The sequence below is a fragment of the Artemia franciscana genome, chromosome 8 (assembly GCF_032884065.1).
Source record: "Artemia franciscana chromosome 8, ASM3288406v1, whole genome shotgun sequence".
Lineage (NCBI taxonomy): Eukaryota > Metazoa > Arthropoda > Branchiopoda > Anostraca > Artemiidae > Artemia > Artemia franciscana.
Genome location: NC_088870.1, coordinates 25,488,470 through 25,513,761, shown reverse-complemented (window position 1 = coordinate 25,513,761; position 25,292 = coordinate 25,488,470). Strand labels below are relative to the sequence as shown.

The 25,292-nt window shown below is 34.7% G+C and overlaps 1 protein-coding gene and 1 long non-coding RNA gene across 3 annotated transcripts in view; one reads left to right on the top strand and one right to left on the bottom strand.

Moving 5' to 3' along the window:
* LOC136030206 (uncharacterized) overlaps positions 1-25,292 on the bottom strand; it is a 422,925-nt gene that overhangs the window by 156,553 nt on the left and 241,080 nt on the right. The window lies entirely within an intron of this gene.
* LOC136030199 (uncharacterized) overlaps positions 299-25,292 on the top strand; it is a 48,929-nt gene continuing 23,935 nt past the window's right edge. Inside the window, exons 1-3 of one of the 2 annotated variants that reach the window (XM_065708969.1) lie at positions 315-448; positions 12,519-12,653; positions 18,495-20,051. In XM_065708969.1, coding sequence (XP_065565041.1) covers positions 18,519-20,051 — 1,533 coding nt within the window. In that variant the 5' untranslated portion in view covers positions 315-448; positions 12,519-12,653; positions 18,495-18,518. Of the gene's footprint in view, positions 449-12,518; positions 12,654-18,494; positions 20,052-25,292 lie in introns of both variants that reach the window. The other variant, XM_065708968.1, reaches the window with a different exon arrangement.

Here is a 25,292-nt window from a genome sequence, read left to right as displayed (position 1 = left end):
GGCTAAAATATGTTCCAGGAAGGAATTTTGAAGTACCCAGTCCTACTCCTTCTCCCTCTAGAGGGCCCTGACCTTTGATGACCTTCAAAAACATGTGTGTTATAAAAATGAAATCTTTCAAAATTGATCTTCTGCTTGAATGAAGTACAACAAAATTGTTTTCAGCTTCACAACTTTGCTCTATTCCTTTTAAGCTGAAAATAGCAAAATAATTCTCAAAAGATTTTCCTATCGATCTGAACAGCAAAAGTTTTGGTGCGAGCGCACTCTAATATGCAATTGCTAATTCCGCTATAATGAAGAAATAGAATGTGCTTGCAGCACTTTCATCTTTAATTGAAAATAAACAAACTAGAAGAATACTTGTAGGCAAAATCAACAGGTTCAGGAATGAGCTGCTTCAGTGTGAAGCACTAATGAACCTGTGATCAAATGATTTCCTGTAGCTGTAAGATGAGTTACCGTATATGCGTAATTTGACTCTAAAGTCAATGTTTCATTTAGCTCTAGCATGTTAAAGAGTTTTAATATGAGAATCAAATGGAACTACTGAATGTTCTCAATTTGAGGGGGCCTGTGCCCGCCGCATTTTATTTGTCTGCCCTCCTTTACATATTAGAAAATACCTTCTGGAATTTTCATGGACGTTTTGTAAAGAACTGACAACACCCCTCCTCTGAATCTTTCTTGTTGAAATTAAAGCCAAGTTTAGGGGCTTCTTGCTATCTCAGAAAGTAGGGTAGTAAGGTGAATAAAATTTAGGAATAAATCTAGGGCCAAAAGTATAGTAAATATTTGGGTAAAATTCTAGTTGATTGACTTCTTGCTTTCTCAGAAAGGGGTTAGGTTAGGAAAATGAATCTTCCAGGGATGGGTCTACAGGCTAAAATATGTTCCAGGAAGGAATTTTGAAGTACCCAGTTCTACTTCTTCTCCCTCTAGAGGGCCCTGACCTTTGATGACCTTCAAAAACATGTGTGTTATAAAAATGAAATCTTTCAAAATTGATCTTCTGCTTGAATGAAGTACAACAAAATTGTTTTCAGCTTCACAACTTTGCTCTATTCCCAATTTATAAGGTTTTAAAGATATGCAAATACATTTCCTAAATTAAAAAAAAAACATTGATATGGCTTAGAATTCTACTTGAATAACAAGAATTGCATTTTCAGAACTAATGGCAGCAAAAAAAGCAACTGGTAACTGAAAATTAAGGTAAAATCTTGTTATAAGTCTAGACCTGTCATTTAGACAAATTTCATGGCTCTCTAGAGGGAGAAGGAGTGGAGTGGGTAAAATACCTTCACAGGATATACTTTAGCCTGTAGAACCATCCCTGAAAGTTTCATTTTCCTAACCTAACCCCTTTCTGAGATAGCAAGAAGTCACTCAACTAGAATTTTACCAATATTTGTATTACCAGAGTATTCAGATAGCTAAGTAACAAACTTACCCCTAGAATTTTCTCAGAATTTAATCCTGAATCTAAGTGTGATATTTGTTTCTAGGCTATCATAAATTCAATTTTAAGCCCTTTACAGACTCTCAAAGATGATAGCAAATTTTTTTCTTATGTTAGATATTGCTTGTATATCTGTGTTTTGTGTCAATTTTGTTGAAACTGGTTTACCTGTCAATTGAAGCAGTGGTGACCAAATCAAGAATCTATAAATAAATATGAAATAGGCCTATGTACTATATAGGAAAAATAACACTTAGAAAACTATAGGTTTCACCATTTGCCTGCAAGTCCAGACTTGTTGGTCATGGGACAATCCTATGACACAGTATTCAACCTTTAGACTAAAAGCAGCCAAGCCTATTAGGCTTACCTTTTACTTGTTTACCTGTGGGTCCAAGTAAATACAGTCCCAGATTTTGAATACAAGTCCAGTGGACATTGTCCATGTCATGTCAACCAAAAATCAATCCAATCTTTCATCCTGTATTTCTATGATTATCTACCCTAATCTGCCCTAGGAATGACATATAGACAGATAATGGATAGATTTATCTATCTACAAATGAACTGACATCATTTTTATACAATCCTAAAAAGGACTTATGCCAGATTTGCCTCTCACTCACTCAGACTACCTGTCTTTGCTTTTTCTGCAATTAGCCATGGCTTGTTGCCCATAACTACTTGATTATGGAACTTGGTATTTACCAAGTGACATATAGTGATTGCAATTTCTGCCTGTCTGTCTGTTGGTCCTGGTTTTGCTAGTTTGGGCACTTCCAGATAAGCTAGGGCAATGGAAGTTGGCAGGCATATCAGGGACCAGACCAAATTAAATTAGAAATAGTCTCTTCCCCAATTTGACCACATGGGGGAAGTGGAGGTACAGTTAATTTGAAAAAAAATAGAGCAAATGAGGTATTTTTAGCTTACAAATGGGTGGTTATATCTTAATGAAATTTGATATGTAGAAGGATCTTGTGCTTCACAGCTCTTATTTTAAATCCTGACCTGATCCTGTGATGTTAGGGGAGTTGGAGTGGGAAAACCAGAAATCTTGGAAATGAGATTTCATCATGAAAATTGAGGTATTTTTATCTTATGAATGGGTGATCAGATCTTAATGAAACTTGATATATTGAAAGATCTTTTGTCTCAGATGCTTCATTTTCAAATCAGATCCAGGGACTTTAGGGAGAGGAGAGGGGAAATGGAAATACTTCAAGTAGAGGGATAAGGTTGAAACTTAATGGGAAGAATAAGCACAAGCTGTAGATCCATGATTGACATAACTGGACCTGATCCTCTGTATTTGGTTGACTTGGGGCTTCCAGTGTTTTGGCAAGTTTGGTGCTTCTGGGTGTGCTTGGATGATGAAAATTAGTAGGCATGTCAGGAACCTGCGCAAATTGACAACCCTCACTTCCCTAATTCAACCATCTGGGTGGCTAGAGTAAGAGGAAAAATTTAAAAAAGTGAGGTATTTTGCACTTATGAATGGGTGATTGGATCTTAATGAAATTTGATATTTAGAAGGATCTCATGTCTCAGAGCTCTTATGTTAAATCCTGACTGTATCTGGTGATATTGGGGGGAGTTGAAGGGGGAAACAGGACATCTTGGAATATGTTAGAGTGGAGAGATTGGGATGACACTTGGTGGGAAGAGTAAACACAAGTCCTATATACATGATTGAAATTACTGGATTGAATCTGCTCTTTTTGGGGGAGTTGGGGGGTGGTCGTGGTGTTAATTTGAAAAAAATTAGAAAAATTGAGGTACTTTTAATTTAGGAATGGGTGACTGCATCTTAATGAAATTTGATGTACAGAAGGAACTCATGTCTCAGAGCTCTTATTTTAAATCCTGGCCAGATCTGATGACATTAGCAAGAGTTTGAGAGGGAAACTGGGAATCTTGGAAAATGCTTAGAATGGAGAGTTCAGGATGAAACCTGGTGGGAAGAATAAGTACATGCTATAGATACATTATTGATGTAACTAGACTGGATCCACTCTCTTTGGGAGAGTTAGGGGGGGGGGGTCCAGTGCTTTGGCAAGTTTGGTGCTTCTGGATGTGCTAAGACAATGAAAATTGGTAGGTGTGTCAGGGACCTGCACAAATTGACTTGATAACAGTCATTTTCCCCAATTCACCCATTAGGGGGGGGGCTGAAAGGAGAGGAAAAATTAATATTTTTAACTTACTAATGGTTGTTTGGATCTTAATGAATTTTGATATTTAGAAGGACCTTGTGTATCCTGACTGGCACTAAGCCTCTGATTTTTCTTTTCAATCAGTCTATTGATTCTTAGAATTTTGCTAGAGCTTATGCCACATGAGCTCTTGGCTCTTCCAATCTCATCACTAGGGCCATATGAGCTCTTAGCTCTTGCTTTAAATTTAAGCACTAATGGGTAGAGGGATAATAATTACACAAAAATGATGTAGATAGGTAATAAAGAGATAGGAATTCACTTGCCACAACCAATTAGCTTTTTTAACTATTTGTGAGAGTCCAAACATAATTGTTGAATTGCTTTTTTTAATTGTTTGCTAGATACATATGTACAAAGAGCTAAAATTTTAGGCTGAGGTAGAGGTGTCTATCCTAGACTAACTGAACAAATCCTAGACAAATCAAATTAAAATCAAGTAGTTATGGGCATCACGCCATGGCTAATTATAGAAAAAGCCAAGACAGATAGTCCATGTGAGTGAGAGGCAAATCAGGCTTAAGCCCATTTTAGGGTTGTATAAAAAAAATGTCGTTTCATTTGTTGATAGATAAGTGTATCCCCTAAACCTGCTAAGTTCAATCCCCTAATCCTGCTTCCTTGATATGGTCTTGCTATCATCAATGTATTTTTTTTATGTTAATCCCTAAATAACCAATTAGGTTCAAGAAAAACTTGGAGATCCAACATATTATTTTATTGGAGACAAATGTGTATAATTCAAATATGGCCTCTACAAACAGTCTTATCAAACAGTTTGTGGTAACAAACTGTAAGAAAGGAGCTATCCAGCTCAATTCTAACAAAAACCAAAAAACAGAATTTTGATACCAATAGATATATCAAAAGAATTGTATTTTTATGTTGATGTCAAATATATAAGTTTCATTAAACCTAGTTCTACCCATCAAAGGCTTTGAGTTTGAGAAAATTTGCCTTATTTTCAAAAGAAGGTGGAAACCCCCCTTAAAAGTCATAGAATCTTAATGAAAATCCCACCATCAGATTCACCCTATCAGAAAATCCTACAATAGAGGTTTCAAGATCCTCTTTGCAAAAGAGTGGAATTTTGTATTTTTTGCCAGAAGAAAGATCATGGAGGCATCTTCATTTGTTAATGTTTTTTCCCATGAGTGATTGTATCAACCCAGTGGTCCCAGTAGAATATTGTATTGACCCAGTAGAATATTGGGAGAGGGTTCATTTGAGTGGATGTTAAAGTTGTAGTTCCCTTTTTAAGTGACAGAAAAGATTAGAGGGCAACTAAGCCCCCTCCCATGCCCATTTTTACTCAAAATTATCTGGTTAAAATTTTGAGATATAGCCATTTTGTTCAGTATAGTTGAAAGATCAAATAATTATGTCTTGTCAATTATTGTCAATAATTTGTCAATTTGGCAATTATAATTGCCAAAAAGGGAAGGTAGAACCTCCAACAGGTTTAGCCCACTGTGAATTAGCATGAGAGGGTTGACTCTAGTTCAGCATTGTGGAGTGACACGCACGAGAGGAAAATTTTCAAGCAAGTCAACCTGTAGTCAACCTGCGTGTGTTCCCCAGGGAGAACCTCCAACAGGTACGACTCTAGTTCGGCATTGTCAAGGGACACGCATGCATGGAGAGGTGTAGCATAAATGGAAGACAGTAACAACAGCAATCAAAGGGGTAAAATTAACCTTGACTGGGCTGCCCACTTAATTGGACAATCTGTCTTGGCTTTTTTCTACAATTGGCCATGACTTTGACTTTTCCCACAGCTATTCCCTTTTATTAAATTCAAAGTAGTAAAATGTCTCAGTGTAAAATGACCCCGACAGTCAGTGAGGAGAGGCCTGTAAGTTAAAAAATTTGCCTATTGTTATATATATATATAGTATTTGTTATTGGGAAGTATACATACATTTTTTTGGAACGGGGGGGGGTGTGTGTGCTTGGGCTGGATTTCTATGTGTAGAATCTTCCTTGGGGGGGGGGGGGAATTTCTGGGGAGTGATTATTCCAGGGGAAAGATTACATTGGGGGATTTGACAGATTTTCTATACAATTTTTTTTTTTAATTGTCATACATTCTTTTTGCCAATTTTTTTTTATGTGGAGATGTTTCAGGGGGAATTATCCATGTGTTTTGTTCTCTGGGAAAGGAGATTTTTTAGAGTGATCAAGAAACTGATTAGAGAATAAAGTCTCATTCAAATTAAAGAATACACAAAAAGAATTATTTAGGATGAATTATCTGCAAGCAATTATCAGCAAAAATGGAACTGTCTAGAAGGAATTGGATGGGGAGGGGGCACACTTTATATTAGATGAGATTTCCATGGAGGAGTTTTCCATAAGAGGGGGCGGTATGTCTCTTAGAGGGTGAGCCAGATTTAGCAGCATTATTTTAAAAAACGAACAGAAATTATTCCATATATGAAGGGTTGCCCTCTCCTCAATACCTTGCTCTAGTCCTTGCTAAGTTTGACTGTTTACTAAAACTGAAACACAGGGGCCATTTAATTTGAATAGGAAACTTTTTTAGAAGTGCTAACAGCCTTAGCATAAAGATCAAGGTATTAAGGAGGGGGCAACCCTTTGTATATGGAATAAGTCTGCCAAAACTTATGTAAAAATTTTTTCAAATTTTCCATGTACAGTGAGCCAGATTTCGTGCCTCCTTTGGTTGAAAAATGTTCCAAAATTAAATTAAAACAAAAACTAGTTTTTTTTTAGCTGAAAGTAAGGAGCAATATTAAAACTTAAAACAACCAGAAATTGTTCCATATACGAAAGGGACTGTCCCTCTTGAATGCCTTGCTTCTTGCACTAAAATTTTTAATGTTTTAAAAAGTAAAGTTGCAACAAAGAGTTGACATTTAGCATAAAGAGAGAGGCATTGACGAGGGGACAGCAATATGCAGAATAATTTCCTTTCATTTTAAGTTATAATGTTGTTCATTACTTTCAGTAAAAAAAAAATATATTTAATTCTATAGATTCAAACTTAACTTTCCATGCTTTTCTTCAAGAAAATCTCTTTTAGAAATTTTTTTAGGGGGGGGGATTTTCTGTAAGGGCAAGAATTTTCAAGGTAGAGATTCTCATTCGAGCAATTTTCCATTCCATCACAGAGGAGGGGGGGGATTGGGCTAAACTTACCCTTGGACTTTTTTTTCTGGTATGATTTAGGAAAGCATGAAAATTCATTAAAAATAAGTCTTGGCAATCTTTGAAAAACAATTAGAAATTGAATATAAAACAAATATTTCTTACAACTGAATGCAAGGACCAGCATTAAAACTTAAATCAAAAAAATCATTCTTTATAGGTGAAACCACCCTTTCCTTAATATCTACAGCCCTTGATTTTTACACATAAGTCTTAATTTGGCCCCAAATCTTTAAGGAACAACTGAAACACAAGGGCCATTAAATTGCAAAGTGAAAGTTGTATATAGTTCTATAATATAGCATAGACATTAAGGGATTGAGGATGGGACAGTCCACCCCCTCTTATGCAGAATATATCTTTAAGGCAACCAGTGGTGCATCACAGAGCTGGAAAATTGAAATCATTTTTTTTTTTTTTGACTATTCAATTGTATGAGACAATTTTGCTACATTTTCTTTTTTTATCTAGTATTCTGTTTTTTTTGTTCTTTTTTGTGGCATCTGGATTAAAATATAGCATAGGCTACAAAAAGTGCCTTAAACACCTCCCTTACAAACCAATACCCAGGGAAAAAATCATTTTGGGTTTTGGGGAGACTAGTAAAATTTGTGTGTGTTATTCTTTTGACTTTCTTTGTGCATGCTATTCTGTGTTATTATGCTGGTTTTTGGTGCAAAGGTACCATAATTCTGTACTTAGCTCATTACAAGAAAATTAATTTTTGGCTACAACTTTTAATTTCTTTGAAAACACTGTCGAATTTATACATCAAAACAAAAATGGATTCAAGCTTAACTTTGTTTCTGTAATGACAGGTTTTAGCCATATATTTTTTTGTAATTTCCAATTAGCTTGAATAGGCCATTTTCATGCAAATTTTCTTTCATTGAATGATGACTTTCACCAAGAAGGTGGATAAAAGGGGGAATATCTTGTTACTACACTGGCATCATGTCATGCTGTAGTAAAATAGGGGCAGTCTGAAATCCCATCTCTATTTTGCTGGAATGCTGAAGAAAAGTGGTACTTTCCAAAAAGAGGTCTTTTACTCTATTTGGGTAAGGTTAGAAAGAAAAGATCAAGTTAGCTTAGGTTCAAGTTCCAACAGAAACAAATTTCATATTTTGATTCAGGATTAAATTCTGATTCAGATAGCTTGCCTATCTGAATTGGCTACTCTGCTAATATAAATATTTACCAAAAAGTATACACTAGAAAGGTATTAGTAAGCTACTATTTCAACCTTTTTCTTACTTCAGTGGCTGATAAGATTGCATATGTGACAGGTCTATCCTGTCTTAATTCTGATGAAAATCTTTTAAATTTTGTTTTTAGTTCTCAATACTCTTTACTTGGGTTTTAGTTTTAAAAAATTTGGGATGGGTCTGGGCTGTTGAGAAATAAATATTTTAAAACAACATCTTTTACTTCATAATATGCTGAATAATTATAGCTAACACATTTTGCATGCAGCTCTGTGACACTTTACTGCCCCACCCCCTAATTTGCAAATATATCGCTAAAATTAGATATTTCTATGTATTCTCTCAATGGATCTCTCTTGTGTCAACCCATGTACCCATAAATTGAATCAAATGTGACAAAACAAGAACCAGAAAAACAGGTGTCATGGGTGGCAGAATGCATTGGAAATATATAAATTAGGCTATATATTTGCACAGTATGGGGGGGGGGGTAAAGTATAGTAGGACTGCAGTCAAAATGTGTTAGCTACAATTATTCTGCATATCATGAAGCAAGAATTGTTTTCTCAACAAGTTTCCTTTTCAACAGGTTTCACCTAATTTAGACCTTTACCAAGATTATGAGAAGTCATGCTCTCTGGAGGAGGAAAGAGGTGAGATAGGTGCTTCTATATATCTTCTCAGGATGTCATTAGGCTCTAGATACATTTATAAAGTTTTAGTTACAACTCAACTACTTTTCAAGAGAAAAAGCTCCTAAACTAGAATGTTACCCACACAAATTTAGGGAGGGGATGTATTTTGAAATATCAATGGGGTGATAAACATGCCATTTTTTGCAACTTTTCAATGAAAATGCTGGAGAAGGGACATTTTTCAATAAAAAACGTCTGGTACTTGTATGATAAACATATTAGAGCTCAAGTTGTTCATTCATTGATGCATTATAAAACTTTTTTTGTTAATTTTTCCCAGCTTAGCATGAGGCAAGACAAAGAGAAGTGGCAGAATAGATAGAGAATATATAATTTGGGCTGTAAATTTGCACATTAGGGATGTGGGGGGTGGTTGTAAAGTATTTGGACAGTGTGAAGTTAGAAAGCAATTCTTACTACATAATTTGCCGAATAATTGTACTTAACACATTAGGCATGCAGACCCACTATACTTTACCCCCCCCCCCTCCAATGTGGAAATATATAGCTCAAATTTGTTTCTAAAGTTTATATTTTTATCTTACTTTGGTATATTTCATTATGATTGGGTGTCAGAGAAACGTATTAGAAGAGTATTAGGTAGTGGGTATATCATACAAGTACCAAATGTCCCCCCAAAAAGTGTTTTTATAGATCTAGTGCAGTTAAAATGCTGTGTGCACAGTTCCCCTAAATTGACACTGTTATACTTTACCACTTAATTCTCTAATTAAAACTCTTCCCAAATTTAGTAGTTGCAACTGTGACAATGTACCCCCCCCCCCTAATTGTCCCTGATTTAGCCCCAAATTATATATGGAACTAGAAATAAAGACTTTACCCCATATTCAACAGAGTTTATTGCAATGAGCTATTGCATAAGCATAATTATTATGCTCTGTAGGCAGTTTGAACATCAAAATGAATTTCCCTTAAAAAAATCCTGCTAAACTATAAAGACTTTAATACTAACAAAAGCTATTATTAACTCATACAATAGGTAAATACTCCTTGAACTCTCTATCTGTTAAAAGAGAAATTATTGCTTATTGAGCTCCGTAAGTGCTTTTGAGGTTAATTAATTAATTGTAAGAAGTTAAAATATGACTAGACAGTTAAACTTTTACTTCTAATATTCAGCATGATTCTATTAATCTGATTATTCTGTTTCTATCTACCATTAATCGTATTTTATGCTATTTTAAATAATATATTTATCCAACTTATCTCAATTCTTTTGTAATCACTTAATGCTTTTGACAGGTCAAGAATGCAGCCACCCATTAAGATATATTAGCATACACATAACAAATACAGAACTTGCCTTGCAACTCCCGTATTTTGGTGTTTGCAGACACTGAAGCATTTTGCTCAAATAAACTAGTCTCATAGTAAGATGAACAGAAGCCTGTAGTGCTGAGAGTATCAACTAAACTGCAGCTTCCTTGCTGATGATGAATCTTCACAGCAATAGGTGATTGGATCCTATTAAAATTTGATATTTAGAAGGACCTCGTGTCTCAGAGCTCTTATTTTAAATCCCGACCGTATCAGGTGATATTTGAGGGAGTTGGAAGGGGAAACAGGAAATCTTGGAAAACACTTAAGAGTGGAGAGAATGGGATGAAACTTGGTGGTAAGAATAAGCACAAGTCCTAGATACATGATTGACATAACTGGGCTGAATCTGCTGTCTTTGGGGGAGTTGGGGGGTGTTAATTCGGAAAAATTAGAAAAATTGAGGTATTTTTAACTTAGGAATGGGTTACTGGATCTTAATGAAATTTGATATTTAGAAGGAACTCATTTCTCAGAGCTCTTATTTTAAATCCCAACCAGATTTGGTGACATTGAGGGGATTTGGAGGGGAAAACGGAAATCTTGGAAAATGCTTAGAGTGGAGAGGTCAGGATGAAACTTGGGGGAAAGAATATGCACATGTTGTAGATACATTATTGATGTAACTGGAGTGGTGGTCCAGTGATCGGGATGAAACTTGGTGGGTAAAATAAAAAAAAATGTTGTAGATACGGGATTGATGTAACCAGACTAGGTCTGCTCTATTTTGGGGAGTTATCGGGTGTGGTTCTAGTGTTTTGGCGAGTTTGGTGCTTCTAGACGTGCTAGGACAATGAAAATTGGTAGGCGTGTCAGCAACCTGCACAAATTGACTTGATAAAGTTGTTCTCCCCCGATTCGACCATCTGGGGGGCTGAAAGGAGAGGAAAAATTTGAAAAAATGAGGTATTTTTGACTTACGAGGGGGTGATCGGATCTTAATAAATTTTGAGATTTAGGAGGACCTTGTGTCTCAGAGCTCTTATTTTAAATCCCGAAAGACGTCAGCCCTCTGATTTTCCTTTTAAATCAATCTGTTGATTCTTAGAATTTAGCTAGAGCTCATGCCATATAAGCTCTTGGCTCTTTTGACCTTGTTACAAGTGCCATATGAGCCCCAACTAAATAGTTGGTTGATAATTGCCAATTAAAAAAATTATGTAGGTACCTAGGCTAACTTATTTCCAGGCATTAGGGGAAAGAAGTTGGGATTCAGTTGAACTAGAAGCAAATCTAGAAACCTTATAAGTACAAATACTCTGATTGAAATGAAGCAAATATTTTCTTATTGAAGCATTTTGTTCAGGATAGAGATAGTCTGCACTGTTACCTGCACTGCTTTTCTAAAAAAAAAACTCACTGAAAGAATTTTAGAATGAGGGGGGGGGGGACTGCTGTAGCATGTAAAATTTTGGATATAAAATAAGAGGGTTTTGACTATATAGAAAAGTAGTTGAGTTGGAAGAATGAAAGTGTTTATTCCAGTATCCCCGAAATTCCTATGATTTTCCCAAGAGAATTAGGTTCTCAAAAATCTCCCCAAAAATTAGCCATATGCTTTTTTGGTTAAAATTATAGGATAGAAATTAAACAGAAAAGAAATATACCCTTAGATTCTCCATTCAATGCTTTTTTGAAGTATAAAAATTGTTGTTGTTGCAATTGTATCCTAGTGCCCTGCCTTTAATGAGGCCTAGCTTCTTTGTGACTCACTAATCTCTCCAAAAGGATCATTTTTATTCCTATTTTTTTTGTAAACTTCCTATTACTATACCAAAAGCCAAAATGCAAAAATTTGCAAAACAAAAAGTATTCAATCGATACAAACTAAACATTTTTCTTTTTAAAAATGTATACAACCCAGAAAGATAAAATTTGGAGTGGCATTGGGAATACAAATCGATTTTAGGGAAGCCTAACACCCGACTATCAGAATGACTGGATAGAAGGAACTGAAAAAAATTTACAAAGAAGGGGTGACTATAAAATGGGAGGAGATGACTCAAAACACATGAACTGACATTTATGAATATCAGTATCAAAGCCAATACATGCAAGGCTTCACTAATGTAATTTATCAATCTAGAGAAAATCCTGTTGATAAGTAGAAGGTCATCAGCATAATCTATATGTAATGAAATAGCTGTGCCATAAAACTGAGTTTGAGGAATATTAAACAGCATTCCAAAAATTGATAATTTGGACAGACTATGCAACAAAAGCTCTTCCATATTGAACTCCTCCTCAAAAGGGAAACATGCTGATCAAAAATTAAACCATTTACTTTGACAAATGCCGAAATTTAGTAACAGAATAGTAGCAAGGTTAATGCCATTAATAAGCAGTGCTTAATAAATTGATGTGAGTCTTTACTTGTCTCGGATTTGGCAAATAAGAAGCAGTATATACAGAATATTTTTTTTTAAAGGATTAAAGACCAACTATGAATACTTTTGAGCCATTCACTTTGGTAACAACAACATATTGTCACAGTACCCTCTACATTCTTCTTAACTGCTTAAGAAAACTCATGGTCTTTTCCTGGCTTCAAGGCTTTGTACCAGTAAGTTACAGAGGACTGCTATTATTTCATAGGACTTCTAGTTAACATTAAGAAACGTAAATACGGGTGCAGTGAGGAAGGGGTTTACTGACTGTTGATTTATTTCATAAAAGTGATTGTTAATTCTGTAGTTGAGAAGTTCTTCAAATATTTAAGACAAAGTGACTTGAAATGTTGGTTTGATAAAACTTTTTTTAAAAGAAACATTCAAAAATAGTTCAGTCAGTAAACCATGAATCAATTAAAAATCTATTTCAGTATTTTTTCAGGGATAAGAGTAGTACTTTCTGTTCTTGTTTCAATAATGGAACCCTGGGAGTCAAAACAGTTTCTATATCAACTTTTTAAAGAGTGTTGGCTATTTTGTTTGACCATTGCATTATTTGTCAGTGTGTTTTGCTCTAAATATCATGCAGTCACCATAAGTATAATACTAACATAAAGGCTCATACTAATTACCAACTTAACCAAGAGAGTGCTAAAGAATATCAGGACAATAAGGGCCAATTTCTAAACTAACCAGATTAAGTATAGAATAAGAGATGCAGTAGCTTTAAGTACTGGAGGACCACTTTTGGTTAATTACATGAGATAGATCTTGAAACTGTAGAACCTAAATACATATATAAATGAACCAAAGATTTGTCAAATAAATTATCAAATCATGCAGCAAAAAATCAAGCCAACTGCTGCAAGTAAGAGATTACTTTTTTAGTAGTGTTTCTTACAAAATTTTACTTGCCACATTGACATTTAGTGTTTAACATAAACTATACTTTTTGTAGGTGTTTTGTCCTTTGCTTTTTTAAGAAAAGCTTCCTTTTGTCTATTCATCAATGAAGTTGTAATAATATTTTTATTCTGTCTTGTGGTATTATCTTTTTATGTCGAAATCATTTTTTCTTATATGGATGTAAAAAAGTTCGTAACTACAACCAGGTATATATGCAGGATTTTTCAGAGGGGCATGCGTTTAGGAGTGGGACAGAACTTCAGAAATTTGGTGAACTACACAAAAATATAATTTACTAGAGCAAGATAGATTGGGATGTTCATGCAAATTATCTGAACATTCTTGCTCTATTTTGTATGTTCCTCATTGACTGCTAACAAGGAAAATATTAGACTAGATTAAATGTGATTTTCGTTGGAATTAATCTATAAATAAGTAAGATATGACTTTTTTTTTTTTTTTTAAAGAAATACAACTTAAGAATTAGTCTTCACTGATAAGAATGCTACACTTAAAAAAATCTTGTATGACTGTAAAACCGAAACTAAAAAGGTCAAAACCTTTTTGCATATGTCAGTAAAAATAATTTTGTTTGTTAGTGTCATTTTATGACAATAGCAAATGTACTGTAGTTGTTCTGTTAACCTAATATTCTTGAGTGATACATTTTATGTTGCTCTTCAACAACTCAGCAGCCACACTAATTATGTTCATTTGTTCTGGTTTTTGTTGCTGTCATATGGTTGCTATCACAAGTTTTGCACTATAGTATAATCTGTGGGTCTTAATGTGACAACACTGGCGTCACCATTAATCTCTGTAATCACTACTTCATCGCCAAACCTCTTCTTGACGACCTTCAAGTAAAATTCGCTGTACACAGGCTCTTCTGAAATCACTAAGAAACTCACTCATCATGTTGTTACATCGTGTTGTCACTTAATCACTCACCAAACTCTCATCATCATCACCAAGAAACTCACTTATCATGTTGGCCAAATCACAAAACTGTTAACTGTTGGCCATCATTTGCTTCAGAGAATTACATCACCTCTTCAAATGCTTGCTTTCGATTCATGTTTACTTTCCTACCTCTTTTTTTTCGAGTCTGTCAGTCAGATTTCCTTCATGTTCCAAAGGGAGGTTCATGTCATAGGCAAAGTTGCAGTAACATGTTTTGTGGTATACAACATCTGCTGCATGAAGATCTAAATTCGCTGCTAAAACTGGCTGTGAAGTTTCTCAGACCTGAGATCATTTTACTTTTGACAAAGTCCCACTAGTGTCTCACTGAACTTAAGAATTAGTCTTCACTGATAAGAAAGCCACACTTTAAAAATTCTTTTGTGACTGTGAAACTTAAATTAAAAAAGGCTAATTCCTTTTTGCATATGTCAGTAAAAATGATTTTGTTTGTTAGTGTTATTTCATGACAATAGCCAATGTACTGTAATTGTTCTGTCAACCTAATGTTCTTGAGAGATACATTTAATGTTGCTCTTCAACAACTCAGCAATTGCACTAATAATGTTCATTTTCTTCTGGTTTTTGTTGCTATCAAAAATAGCCAGTGTATTTTAATTGTTCTGTCAGCCAAATATTCTCAATTTTATTCTTATTCTTTTTATTCCTTTACTTTTATTCTTAATCTTTTTATTCTTTTGCTATAATTTAATCAGACACCACTTATACACAGGATAGGCTTTTGGATCATGTCTTCAAAAATTCTCAAAATGTTTTCCTCTAATGTTTGCACATATTTGTTGATTTTAGAGGATTTCGATTCTCAAGTTTTCTACATATTTATGCTGTTTTTCCCCTCTTTCATAATGAAAAATATTGTATGCATGCTTGGATGGAGCTTAAGTCCTCCAAGGTTGAATGTCCCTTTAAAAGATAGCTAGATTTATTCAACATGTATATCAACAATAGAAACAAACACATAATGTTATGGCCCTACCAGAATCTGTGTCTGGGAATGCAGGGTCAGACAAAAGGAGAAAAGGCGCTAAGAAAGAAAATGGTGAAAAGCCAGCCATCACTGATTACCTGTCGAACACCAAGTCAGAGTAAAATTTCATGTGCAATAGATAACAAAAACATCAATTTTCAACTTGACTCAGAGAGCCACTGCCCTGGGCCATTCAAAAAAGAATATTCAGACATCAAAGTTGTTTAAAGATTTGTCCAAAGATATCAAACAAGTGATACCTTTCAGCTGACTCATATAGAGTATATCAGGAAGCATGAGAGGTATATAGGGGATTAAAGTCCAATCTAACGGATGGAGTAATAGGAATTTGAATATTACAAGGATTACACAGATGATGCATAGAATGATCAGACAAGAGATAGACTAGTTCTAAGGGATGCAGAAGATCAGTGCATTATTGAAGAAAAAGAAAAGGCCCATTTGAAAGAACATAGATTTCAAATCAGTTAACGGCTTAAATCTATTTTTTCAAAAGCAAAACTCCTTTGGAACCTTTAATGAATTCTGGAATGAATAGATCAAAAGTATTCTTTTATAATACTGATTTGAAGTCTTATTTTATAGTTCTGTGCTTGAAAGGGTCCATATTAGAGACAGTTTTCTACTTTATTGCATTAAACAAATTTTGAGGTTGTTGTCTCGAGCAGACCATGCATATTTCTTGAGGCCAAAAAATACCTGCAAAATCATTTAAATGAATGATTATCAATCCAAACTCAGTGTATGCTAAGATGAATCAAAGGTGCAGAAAAATCTCTACAAGACTATCAGCATAACCACAAAGAAATCTGTTAAAAATGCAACATGATCACATTTACAGAGTCAAATCTACATAATGAGGTGTAGTTAGGGATCTGCCGTGACTGGTGCAAAACTTGATTTTTTAAGATGGAGGGGCTCAAAACCTCTAGTTGAGGGTTTTCGACCATAGTAATCAATAAGTCCACTTTTTATTTCGATCCCTTGGCATTTATGAGGGGCTTCAAGTCTTCCTCACTCACAATTCCCAAAAATGTATTTATGCAACAAACGTTTGCTGTTACGACAAATCTATTTAATAGTCATCATTTCTGAATCACTTTTAAATGAAGAACATTTCTTATTTGATGGTCTCTTTCCTCAAAACAGGTTTTCAAGTTTTGGATTGTTATAGGCTGTTTTACTAGGCTGCAGCTATTGCTGCAACCCCAGTCAAGTTGGTAATGGACATGTTTCTAATTCAAAAGTTGATTATGAATAATTTGTTCCTTTGAATTTAGCATACAAAGCTAATAAAAAAAAAAAAACAGTCTCAAAAGTTAGCTGTGTCAGGAAATAAGAGTTTGTTTTCATCTCTGGTATAGCTACAAAAGACTGTGACACCTCTTAAGGGCTCTTATTTTCGGGTTTTCATTTTATAGTATATTCGCCTGCATTGTGTAATGAAATGAGATGTTCCTTGTGGCTCTGTCAATTATTTATAGTTTTTTTCTGTATTCAACAACTGCAATTCTAAATGTGAGTTAATTGCATTCCAAGTATAAGTTACAATACTAGGGGTAGGAGCAACCCCTCCCCCTTCTAAAATGAATAATTTTTAGAATACTTCATAAAATTATTATTTCTAGTTTTAGACATATAGATTTTGAATCTAGACTTAAAAGAAAATAAAAAATAAAAAAATTGAAAAGTCGAAATTCAATGGCGTGTCTGGAAATTAATTCTCGTTTTTATCCATAGTATAGCTGGAGTGGACTGAGAAACCTCCTAAGGGTTGTATTTTTGGTTGTGTTTTTTTTTTCTTTTCTTTGTTTTTATAGAGTATTTACTTGGATTGTGTGCTCAAACGGGCTGTTCCTTGTGGCTCTGTCAATGATTTGTAGTTTCACCAAGACTAGCAGGTCATCCCAAGATTGTAGAGCAAGGCTTAGTGGCTAATTCAAGTGCTCATGATCATATCTACGTGCTTTTTTTACTAGAGCAGGCAGGCTGGGAAGCATAACAAGAGTTGCATTAAAGTCACCATGGTCAAAAATTGTGAACTGTTGGTTTATAATCCGCCCTCTTGTATGTTCCCTCTCCTAGCCCTCTTAGTAAGCAGAAACTACAAAATTTACTTTAAAAAAAAAAACTGTCTAATGAAAAAAAAAAACAAAAAAAACATTGAAGTATAGGCTCGAATTACAACTTTTTACTTATGTAACTATAAAAGTTAATTACAAATATAAGTTCTTGGGAATTCTAAAAAAGAGACTGCAACCTTAGGCTCATCCGTGGGATTTCCCTTCTGGAAACATAGTGCTCTGATAAGGATTATTTGATATCCCCCCTCCTAAAAATGATACCTATCTAAAGCCGAGACTGTGCATTTCTTTGGTATTTTACCTTAAGCCTAGCGGTAAAAATATGTGGTGAATACTTCATGTCAGATACTTACACTGGATACATTTTGGCCATCTCCTTCCTGATATCCATTTTTGACAGAATCCGCTTGTATTCTTTTTGATAGTTGACCACTTACACATTTCTGGTGGCATCCCCTCCCATTTCCCAAAAATGGCTGCATAAGCCCCTTTTTCACTCTGGGTTGGATTCAAATACCCCTCCTCATTGCAGAATTAATACTTCATGAAATATTAATTTTTCTTGTTCTGAAAGTAAAACAGTTCAAAATAGGGATGATGCCTTTTTATTGACAGTGAATAGATATAAAATTATTTAACTGGATATTTCGAACACATATACAGTGTTCATCATCAGCAGTAAAACTGTTTTATGTTTTACTGCTGATGATGAACACTGTATATGTGTTCGAAATGTCCAGTTAAATAATTTTATATCTTTTCACTGTCAATAAAAAGATATCATCCCTATTTTGAACTGTTTTACTTTCGTCATGGAAAGGCAGTGTGGTCTTCGAAGTTATCTACGTTCTTGTTCTGAATCACCTACTTTCGGGGAATCTCCTTATACTTTCCAAAGGACTAGACTTGTGCTTGATGTAAAACAGTACTGTGAAAAAATGATATATTGATTGCCTGTATATTTCTACTTATCAAATTGATAAATAATTTACAGTTAAGAAGGATTACCAAGCTGATTGTTTATGTTATTAATTATTTTTACTTGTTTTCAGATTAGATGTACTTCTTAAAAAGCCATGGCAGCACCTGTAACAACCAAAATGTCTGAAAATAACAACGAAATAGCTGATAGTAGTTATGTTCACAAGAAATTCAAGAAAATTGTCTCTTTACCAGACAAAGAACATTCTGAACAATATGACAGCTCACAAACTGATCATGTGAAACCACCAAGAAAGAGATCATCAAATTCGTTTAGTTTTGAAACTTTTAATCATCAAAGAGAATGCCTGAGTCAAGAAAGCATTTCACCTGTATGTTCTATCTATGACCCAGAAACTAGAAGCATGGGTTCTTCAATTCAGCAGTGTGACACTGTGGATTCAATATGCTTGAAAACTCAGGATTATGGGATTCGATTTGGCATTCGAGATATTATTGACACTTCGGTTCAAAGAGAAGATCCTTCTCATGCTTCTGAGGCTGCTTCTGAAAGCCATAGAAAAAGATGTGTATCAGAGGGTCTCTTACAGCATCAAGTTTTAATTCGGCCGAAAGTACAAAGAGTTGATGGGATATTGACTAATGATAATTTTGAAAGTAAACAATTAGTACAAAATAGTTCTGAAACGCAGGTCGTCAAACGTCTAGTTTCTGATTTCAGCATTAATAACTTGATGAAAAATACTTCCTCTGGTTTTAAACTTCAAACTCCTCTGGTACCTTTGAATTTTAGCCAGGAAAAACTTTCAGGGGACCCTAGAGACAATCCTTCGGCTTTTTCTACTTCTCTCTCGTTTAAAAGTCCTCAGACATTAAGTGCAAGTACAACATTTTGTGAAGTGCCTAAGCATTTGGAATCAGTGGTAGATCTTAGTGCCAGAAAAAATGAAGTAATGTCAAGAGGTCTTTCACTTTTGTCAAGCAACCAGTTCACTCAAGTGCCCTCCTGCAAGGAAGAGAAAAAAAGTCGGAGAGACGACTCACCACGTGTTGCAAGAGAGCTTAAATTTCATAATTATACCATTGACTCAGTGCCATATTTGATTTCACCTACCAAATCCCGTGCCTTTGTGACAGAAAAGAAAGACAGTGATGCATCTGTTAGTGAAGGAATAAAAAAATTCTCAAGACCTACAAGCTTGTCTTTAAAAACAGGGAGTTTTCAAAGGAAAAAAATGTGTATGTCTGGTATGGACCCAGAAGGAGTGCCTAGGTTCCAAGAAGGAGGACATATTCTAATATCTCCTGATACTCCAAGGCCTAGCAAAGCTTATAACCAGACTTTTCTAAATGGCTATTCATATACAACGCTAGGTCTTAAGTGTTCAACTAAAGTCTATTTTTGCTGCCTCTCTAAACCTCAACCAATGTATGTGATTCAAGAAACAGATCCGCTTTTGTCAATGTATTCACAGTGGCAAGTTCGACCATCTGTAGTTGATCTCAGTCAGTCTGGAATTGCACCCAATAAGTTTTTGTCTTCTTATGATTCTAGACAAAAACGCAGGCTCTGTACAGTTGCCAATTCTATGCTTAAAAGTGAAATGATTGTTACTGCAAGCAATAGGCAAAAAGCTGTATTTGAGAAACCTGAAGCAGCTCATGAGGTATTATTTTTCTTTTCTTTTTTTTACCATATGCAAAAATTTATTTGCCATTTTTATTGGTAGTTATTTCTAACAACAATATATCTTGAGCATATATGTAGGCTACACAACTTTCATCTTTTGGGAATGGAATAACGAGAATCCTTCCTGGACTAGTCTAATATTACAGAAAGTGCATTTTTTTGCCAAAAGTCCCAGTTTTTCATGAAGTATTCTTTGGAAAATCTTCAGTGGTTCTTTCAATGACCCCCCCCCCCTAGGTGGAATTACGGCTTTCGTTCATGTAGCATTCCAAACTTCACTGGGTTTTGCAGCATTTTTTTTTGTAGCCGGATTAACCCACAGTTTCCCATCCCCGACCCTATACAAACATCTCCATTCTCCTCTAAGGCTCTGATCTGTCTGTACCAACAGTTCAAAATGTTGTTTACTCATATATAGTTGTATACAGGTCTGATCTGTTGGGAGCAAGGAGGTCAGATAATTGTCTAGATGGGAAGGAGTAAAAAACAAGAAAGTGTATTGTTGGGTGTCGTTTTTTTTTGGTGAGAGAGGCTCCCCCTTTGTGTACTCAGGTATTGTGCAGATTCTGGTTTCAATTGAAATGTCTTGGTGATTCCATGTGACCTACCCTTGTTCAGGAGGAAACAATCTATTTGGCTTTGACTTCTTGAAAGCTTATGTTTTCTATAGAAAAAGATAATCACCCATGAGTGTCCTTGTAGGACCTATTAAAGGAATTAACATAATTAATCGTCTGCATATTTCTGTCCTATTATTACTGTGCACTTTTGCGTCAAAACCCAATCCAGGCAGGTTGGCCAACTCGGGGATTCTTCTCTCATGGCATAATGACACCATTTTTGGTGTACCTATCTGTTTTTCGCTGTCTTGAGCAATACTGGAAAAGATCAGTCACAGAAGTCTTCCTGCCAATGCTTGGGAGGTTGTTCTTTTGGGCGAGAAGCATTGATTCATCTTTCAGAGGCTATTTTGGGCATTTGGGCTAGGGACCTGTGCTGGGCATGTCCTAATTATTAAAGCTATTGTTATTGGATTTTAAAAATTTGAATGGGAAATTAGCTTAATTCCTATATGAAGGACTTCTGATTGAGCTTACTAGACTAAGCTGCCAGACTAATATTCTTGAGAAAACAAGAATTGGCTAGACTAGAACTGTGAATCCAGACCAAGTGGGGGAAAATGTTCGTCACTAGTGGTTTTGGCATCAAATTTGTGTTAATGCACTTACGGCTTTAAAAGAATTTAGAAATATCAATAACTTTACAAAATGAAAATAATTTTTGAGAGCTCTGCAGCACCATAGCTGCAATCAAACTGTTAATACCAGATTATTCAGATCAATATTAGGACAAGGGAGTTATTTTTTAAATAAACTGTTTCTTTACTCAATACTGGTGATAATTTTCTCTAGTCCAGGACTAGTGACACACCTTACAGATTGCATCCAAGCAAAGGCGAAATTTATACTTTAAATTTACACTGTATACTCCATTGACACTCGGGTCCTCGATACTTTGTCCGCTACTACCCTTTCTAGGCCTCTGTCTATGCAATTATCTTATCAAAGTCTTAGAAGCTACCCTAGGGTATAATTGCTAGTTTTAGCTTGTTTTTCCTTGCTATGTCCTAATTTAAGAAGTTACTACGGTGGCTTTTATTCTTTTCCTTCATAATTCCCACAAAATATCCCCCCCCCTCTCAGACATTTCATTATAATTGGTAATGTCTATTTTAAGTTACCATTGCTAGTCTTAGATAGTAAAAAAAAAACTAATACTGATTTATCCTTCAAGGAGCCCTGCTACTGCATCTAGTAACTCCACAAAATGGGTAATACTTCAAAGTATCTATGCCTTCAATCATAGTAGTTAATATTTAAATTACTTAGCATGAAGATAACCTTCAGAATAACCATAGGTAGGAAGACCTCCATACCCCTTCCCCCTCTGTTTTTTTAGTATTGTGTTTTCCAGGCTTATAATATAGTTTCTAGTGTACGAATGAGCTTTATGTAATTGGAAAAGTCTTAACGTTTGGCCAATCAGTAATATTTTTCACAAAGGATAGCATTGTTGCGAACCAAGAGAGTGTTTATCAGTTACCATTTTTCAACGTGGAGTAATGTACGTAACGTAGTGTACAAATGGAAGCTACCGTTTTAAGAAACTTTATTTGACTAGCAAGATAATAATAGGCTGTATCATCTGCCCTGTGTCAGCTACTTTAGTCTGAGGGTCTGTAAGAGTTGGATATTTTCACTCATTTTTATGCTTGCGTTTTTTTCATCAAAGGAAAATATTTTATTTTTCGCTTCGATTTTCTATTTTTTATTTTTTAAAGTTTTTTTTTTTTTTTAATTGGCTTCTTCTATAAGTTTAGCCAAAAAAGAAAAAAAACATTGGAAGATGAGTGCTTGTCAGTCTTCACGTATGTAGCCTGGAGAACGCCTCTGGTGATGGTTACATAGATCACTGGCTTCAAGGGTAGTTATCAGGTAGCTCCTTATAGAATAAAATAATAAAAAAGGTTTTTTTGACCGAAAGTAAGGAGCAACATTAAAACTTAAAACAAACATAAAATATTACGTATTTGAAGGAGGTTTTCCCCTCCTCAACACCTCGCTCTTACGCTAAAGTTTTTTTTGTATTTTTAAAAAAGCTTCTTATTGTTCTAATTAACGACCCTTGTGTTTCAGGAGTTGTTTTTTAAGAATTGGGACAGAATTCAGACTTTAGCGTAAACAGTGAGGTGTCGAGAAGGGGACAACCCCCTTCATATACGTAATAATTTCTGTTCATTTTAAGTTTTAATGTTGCTCCTTACTTTCAGTTGGAAAAAAACTTGTTTTTCTATTTAATTTGTGATCATTTTTTAAATAATGCCAGGAAATCTGGATGCACCTCCACGGAGAAATCCCCCTATCGACAGCAATATTCCCTAGATAATTCAGTCCCGGTGAAAAATTTACCCTTAACATTTTCATACGAAAAATTGAGACGGAAAAGAGAAAGCAAGACACATTAAAAAATTTCTATAGGAATTATGGCAAATTCCCCCACTGTAATATTTCCCCTGAAAATTTCAACCCTAAAAACAGGCCTCTCCTTGTAAAATTACCCGTGAAAAAAAACCGCAAGCGAAAAATTGTCCCCCCCCCCTTCCCACCTGAAAATATATCCATACTTCTCAATAACAAATACTATGCTGAAACAATGGAAAAATTGCATAGCCTAAGGACCTTTCCCCTGGGATGTGAGTGTCATGTTATATCCAAAGGTATAGTTATTGGGCCTTTCAACTCTGACGAACAAAATGGCTATCTCAAAATTTTGATCGGAAGATTTTGGGAAAATAGGGGCAAGGGAGGGGCATAGCTGCCCTCCAATCTTTTTGGTCACTTAATAAGGGCGCTGGAACTTCTTGTTTTCGTTTGAATGAGCCCCTCTACTAAAATTCTAGGACCACTGGGTCGACGCGATCATTCCTGAAAAACAAGCAAATATACACGCATCCATGATCTTTCTTCAGGGAAAAATTAAAAAAATCCTCATTTTGGTATATAGGAGGTTGAAACCTCTACAACAGAGTTCTCTGATATGCTGAATATGATGATGTGATTTTATTAAGATTCTTTGACCTTTAAGGGGTGGTTCCGCCCTTTTTTGAACTAAAATTAACATTAAATTAATGAAACTTCTATATTTGGAATCAGCATAATAAGCCACTTTATATATATATATATATATATATATATATATATATATATATATATATATATATATCTATCTATTGGTACCAAAATTCCGTTTTTTAGAGTTTCAGTTACTTTTGAGCGTGTACCACAAACGGTTTGATTATGTAAAAAAAATATAAAAAAGATTTTTTTTAAAGAAAAGTAAATAGCAATATTAAAACTTAAGCCAAGCAGAAATAAGGTAACATAATAATTTAAACTTTAGGCAACCCGATATTACTATCAACGAATAAAGTAAATCCTTCTATCAATTTAAATTTATCCATTCGACATCCATTTAAACAGAAATTAAAATAAATAATCTCATCAATCTTTATAACGGAGAATGATAAAGGTAGATAAATAACCCTAAAACGAGTAGAAACTAAAATGAATAATGAAGTCAAACTTTAGTTAAATTATAATAACAATAACAAGAGTAGGGTTACTCCCCCCTCTGACGCCCCTAAACGTTCGAAAGGCTATTGTGGCATTTATGTTTTATCGAAAACTAAATGTATTTTAACTGTGTGGTTTAACGTGTTTAATTTGTTTTGTTTTAACTGTGTTTTTAACTGTGTAAGGTTCAGTAACCCTTCTCCTCTTTGTAGTAATTTCTGTTCATTTTAAGTTTGAATTGATGATTCATTTTAGTTTCTACTCGTTTTAAGCTTACTTATTTATCCGTACTAGTATCTGTTATCTGAATGTTTAATGTTATTATTTTTTTAATTTCTGTTCGTTTTGGTTTGCCTTCCTTTGTCGGATGCAATTTCTTGTTTTTTAAAGTTTGAATTGGTACAGGGCTTTATATATGCTTGGGGTTAGGTTTTAATATAGCTTAGCTCTTTACTTTTCTTTTGAAATTTTTTTTTTTTTTAAGTAACTCCTGGTCGTTTGTATTCAACATAGTTATTGCGCAAGCTTCGTTAAATTTGAAATCAAGGTTTAAGATGGCTCTTGAAATAAGCTCTAGATGATCTCTAGACTCGAAAGAATCCTATTGGGACAATCTTCAAATATTACATATGAATGAAAACGGAATAAATGAATAAATACATAGAATAATAATAACAATACGCTGTGTAAAACTTGAGAACAAACCGGTTTGATATGTCTGTATTAGAAACAATTAGCTTACGCTCAGCGGAAAACAAGTGGCGGGTGACAGAATACATTGTGATCATATAATTTAGGCTATATATTTGCACATTGGGGGGGGTGTAGGTAGTATAGGTTAGGCCCCCCATCCAATGTGTAATACATAAGTACTAATTAAAGGAATTGATCTTTTTGCGAGGCATCTTCACCATTTAAAAATGTGTTGAATTTTGCTTCATTTGGTTTGTAAAAATTAAGTACTTTTCTTTTTTCCTTAAGAATTTTATTTTGCATGTAACCTTTTATCTTCAGTCATATTCCCCTCCTCCTCCTCCCCTCACTATTGATACTCTGGTGCCCTCTCCGTGCAATATTTTTGACGA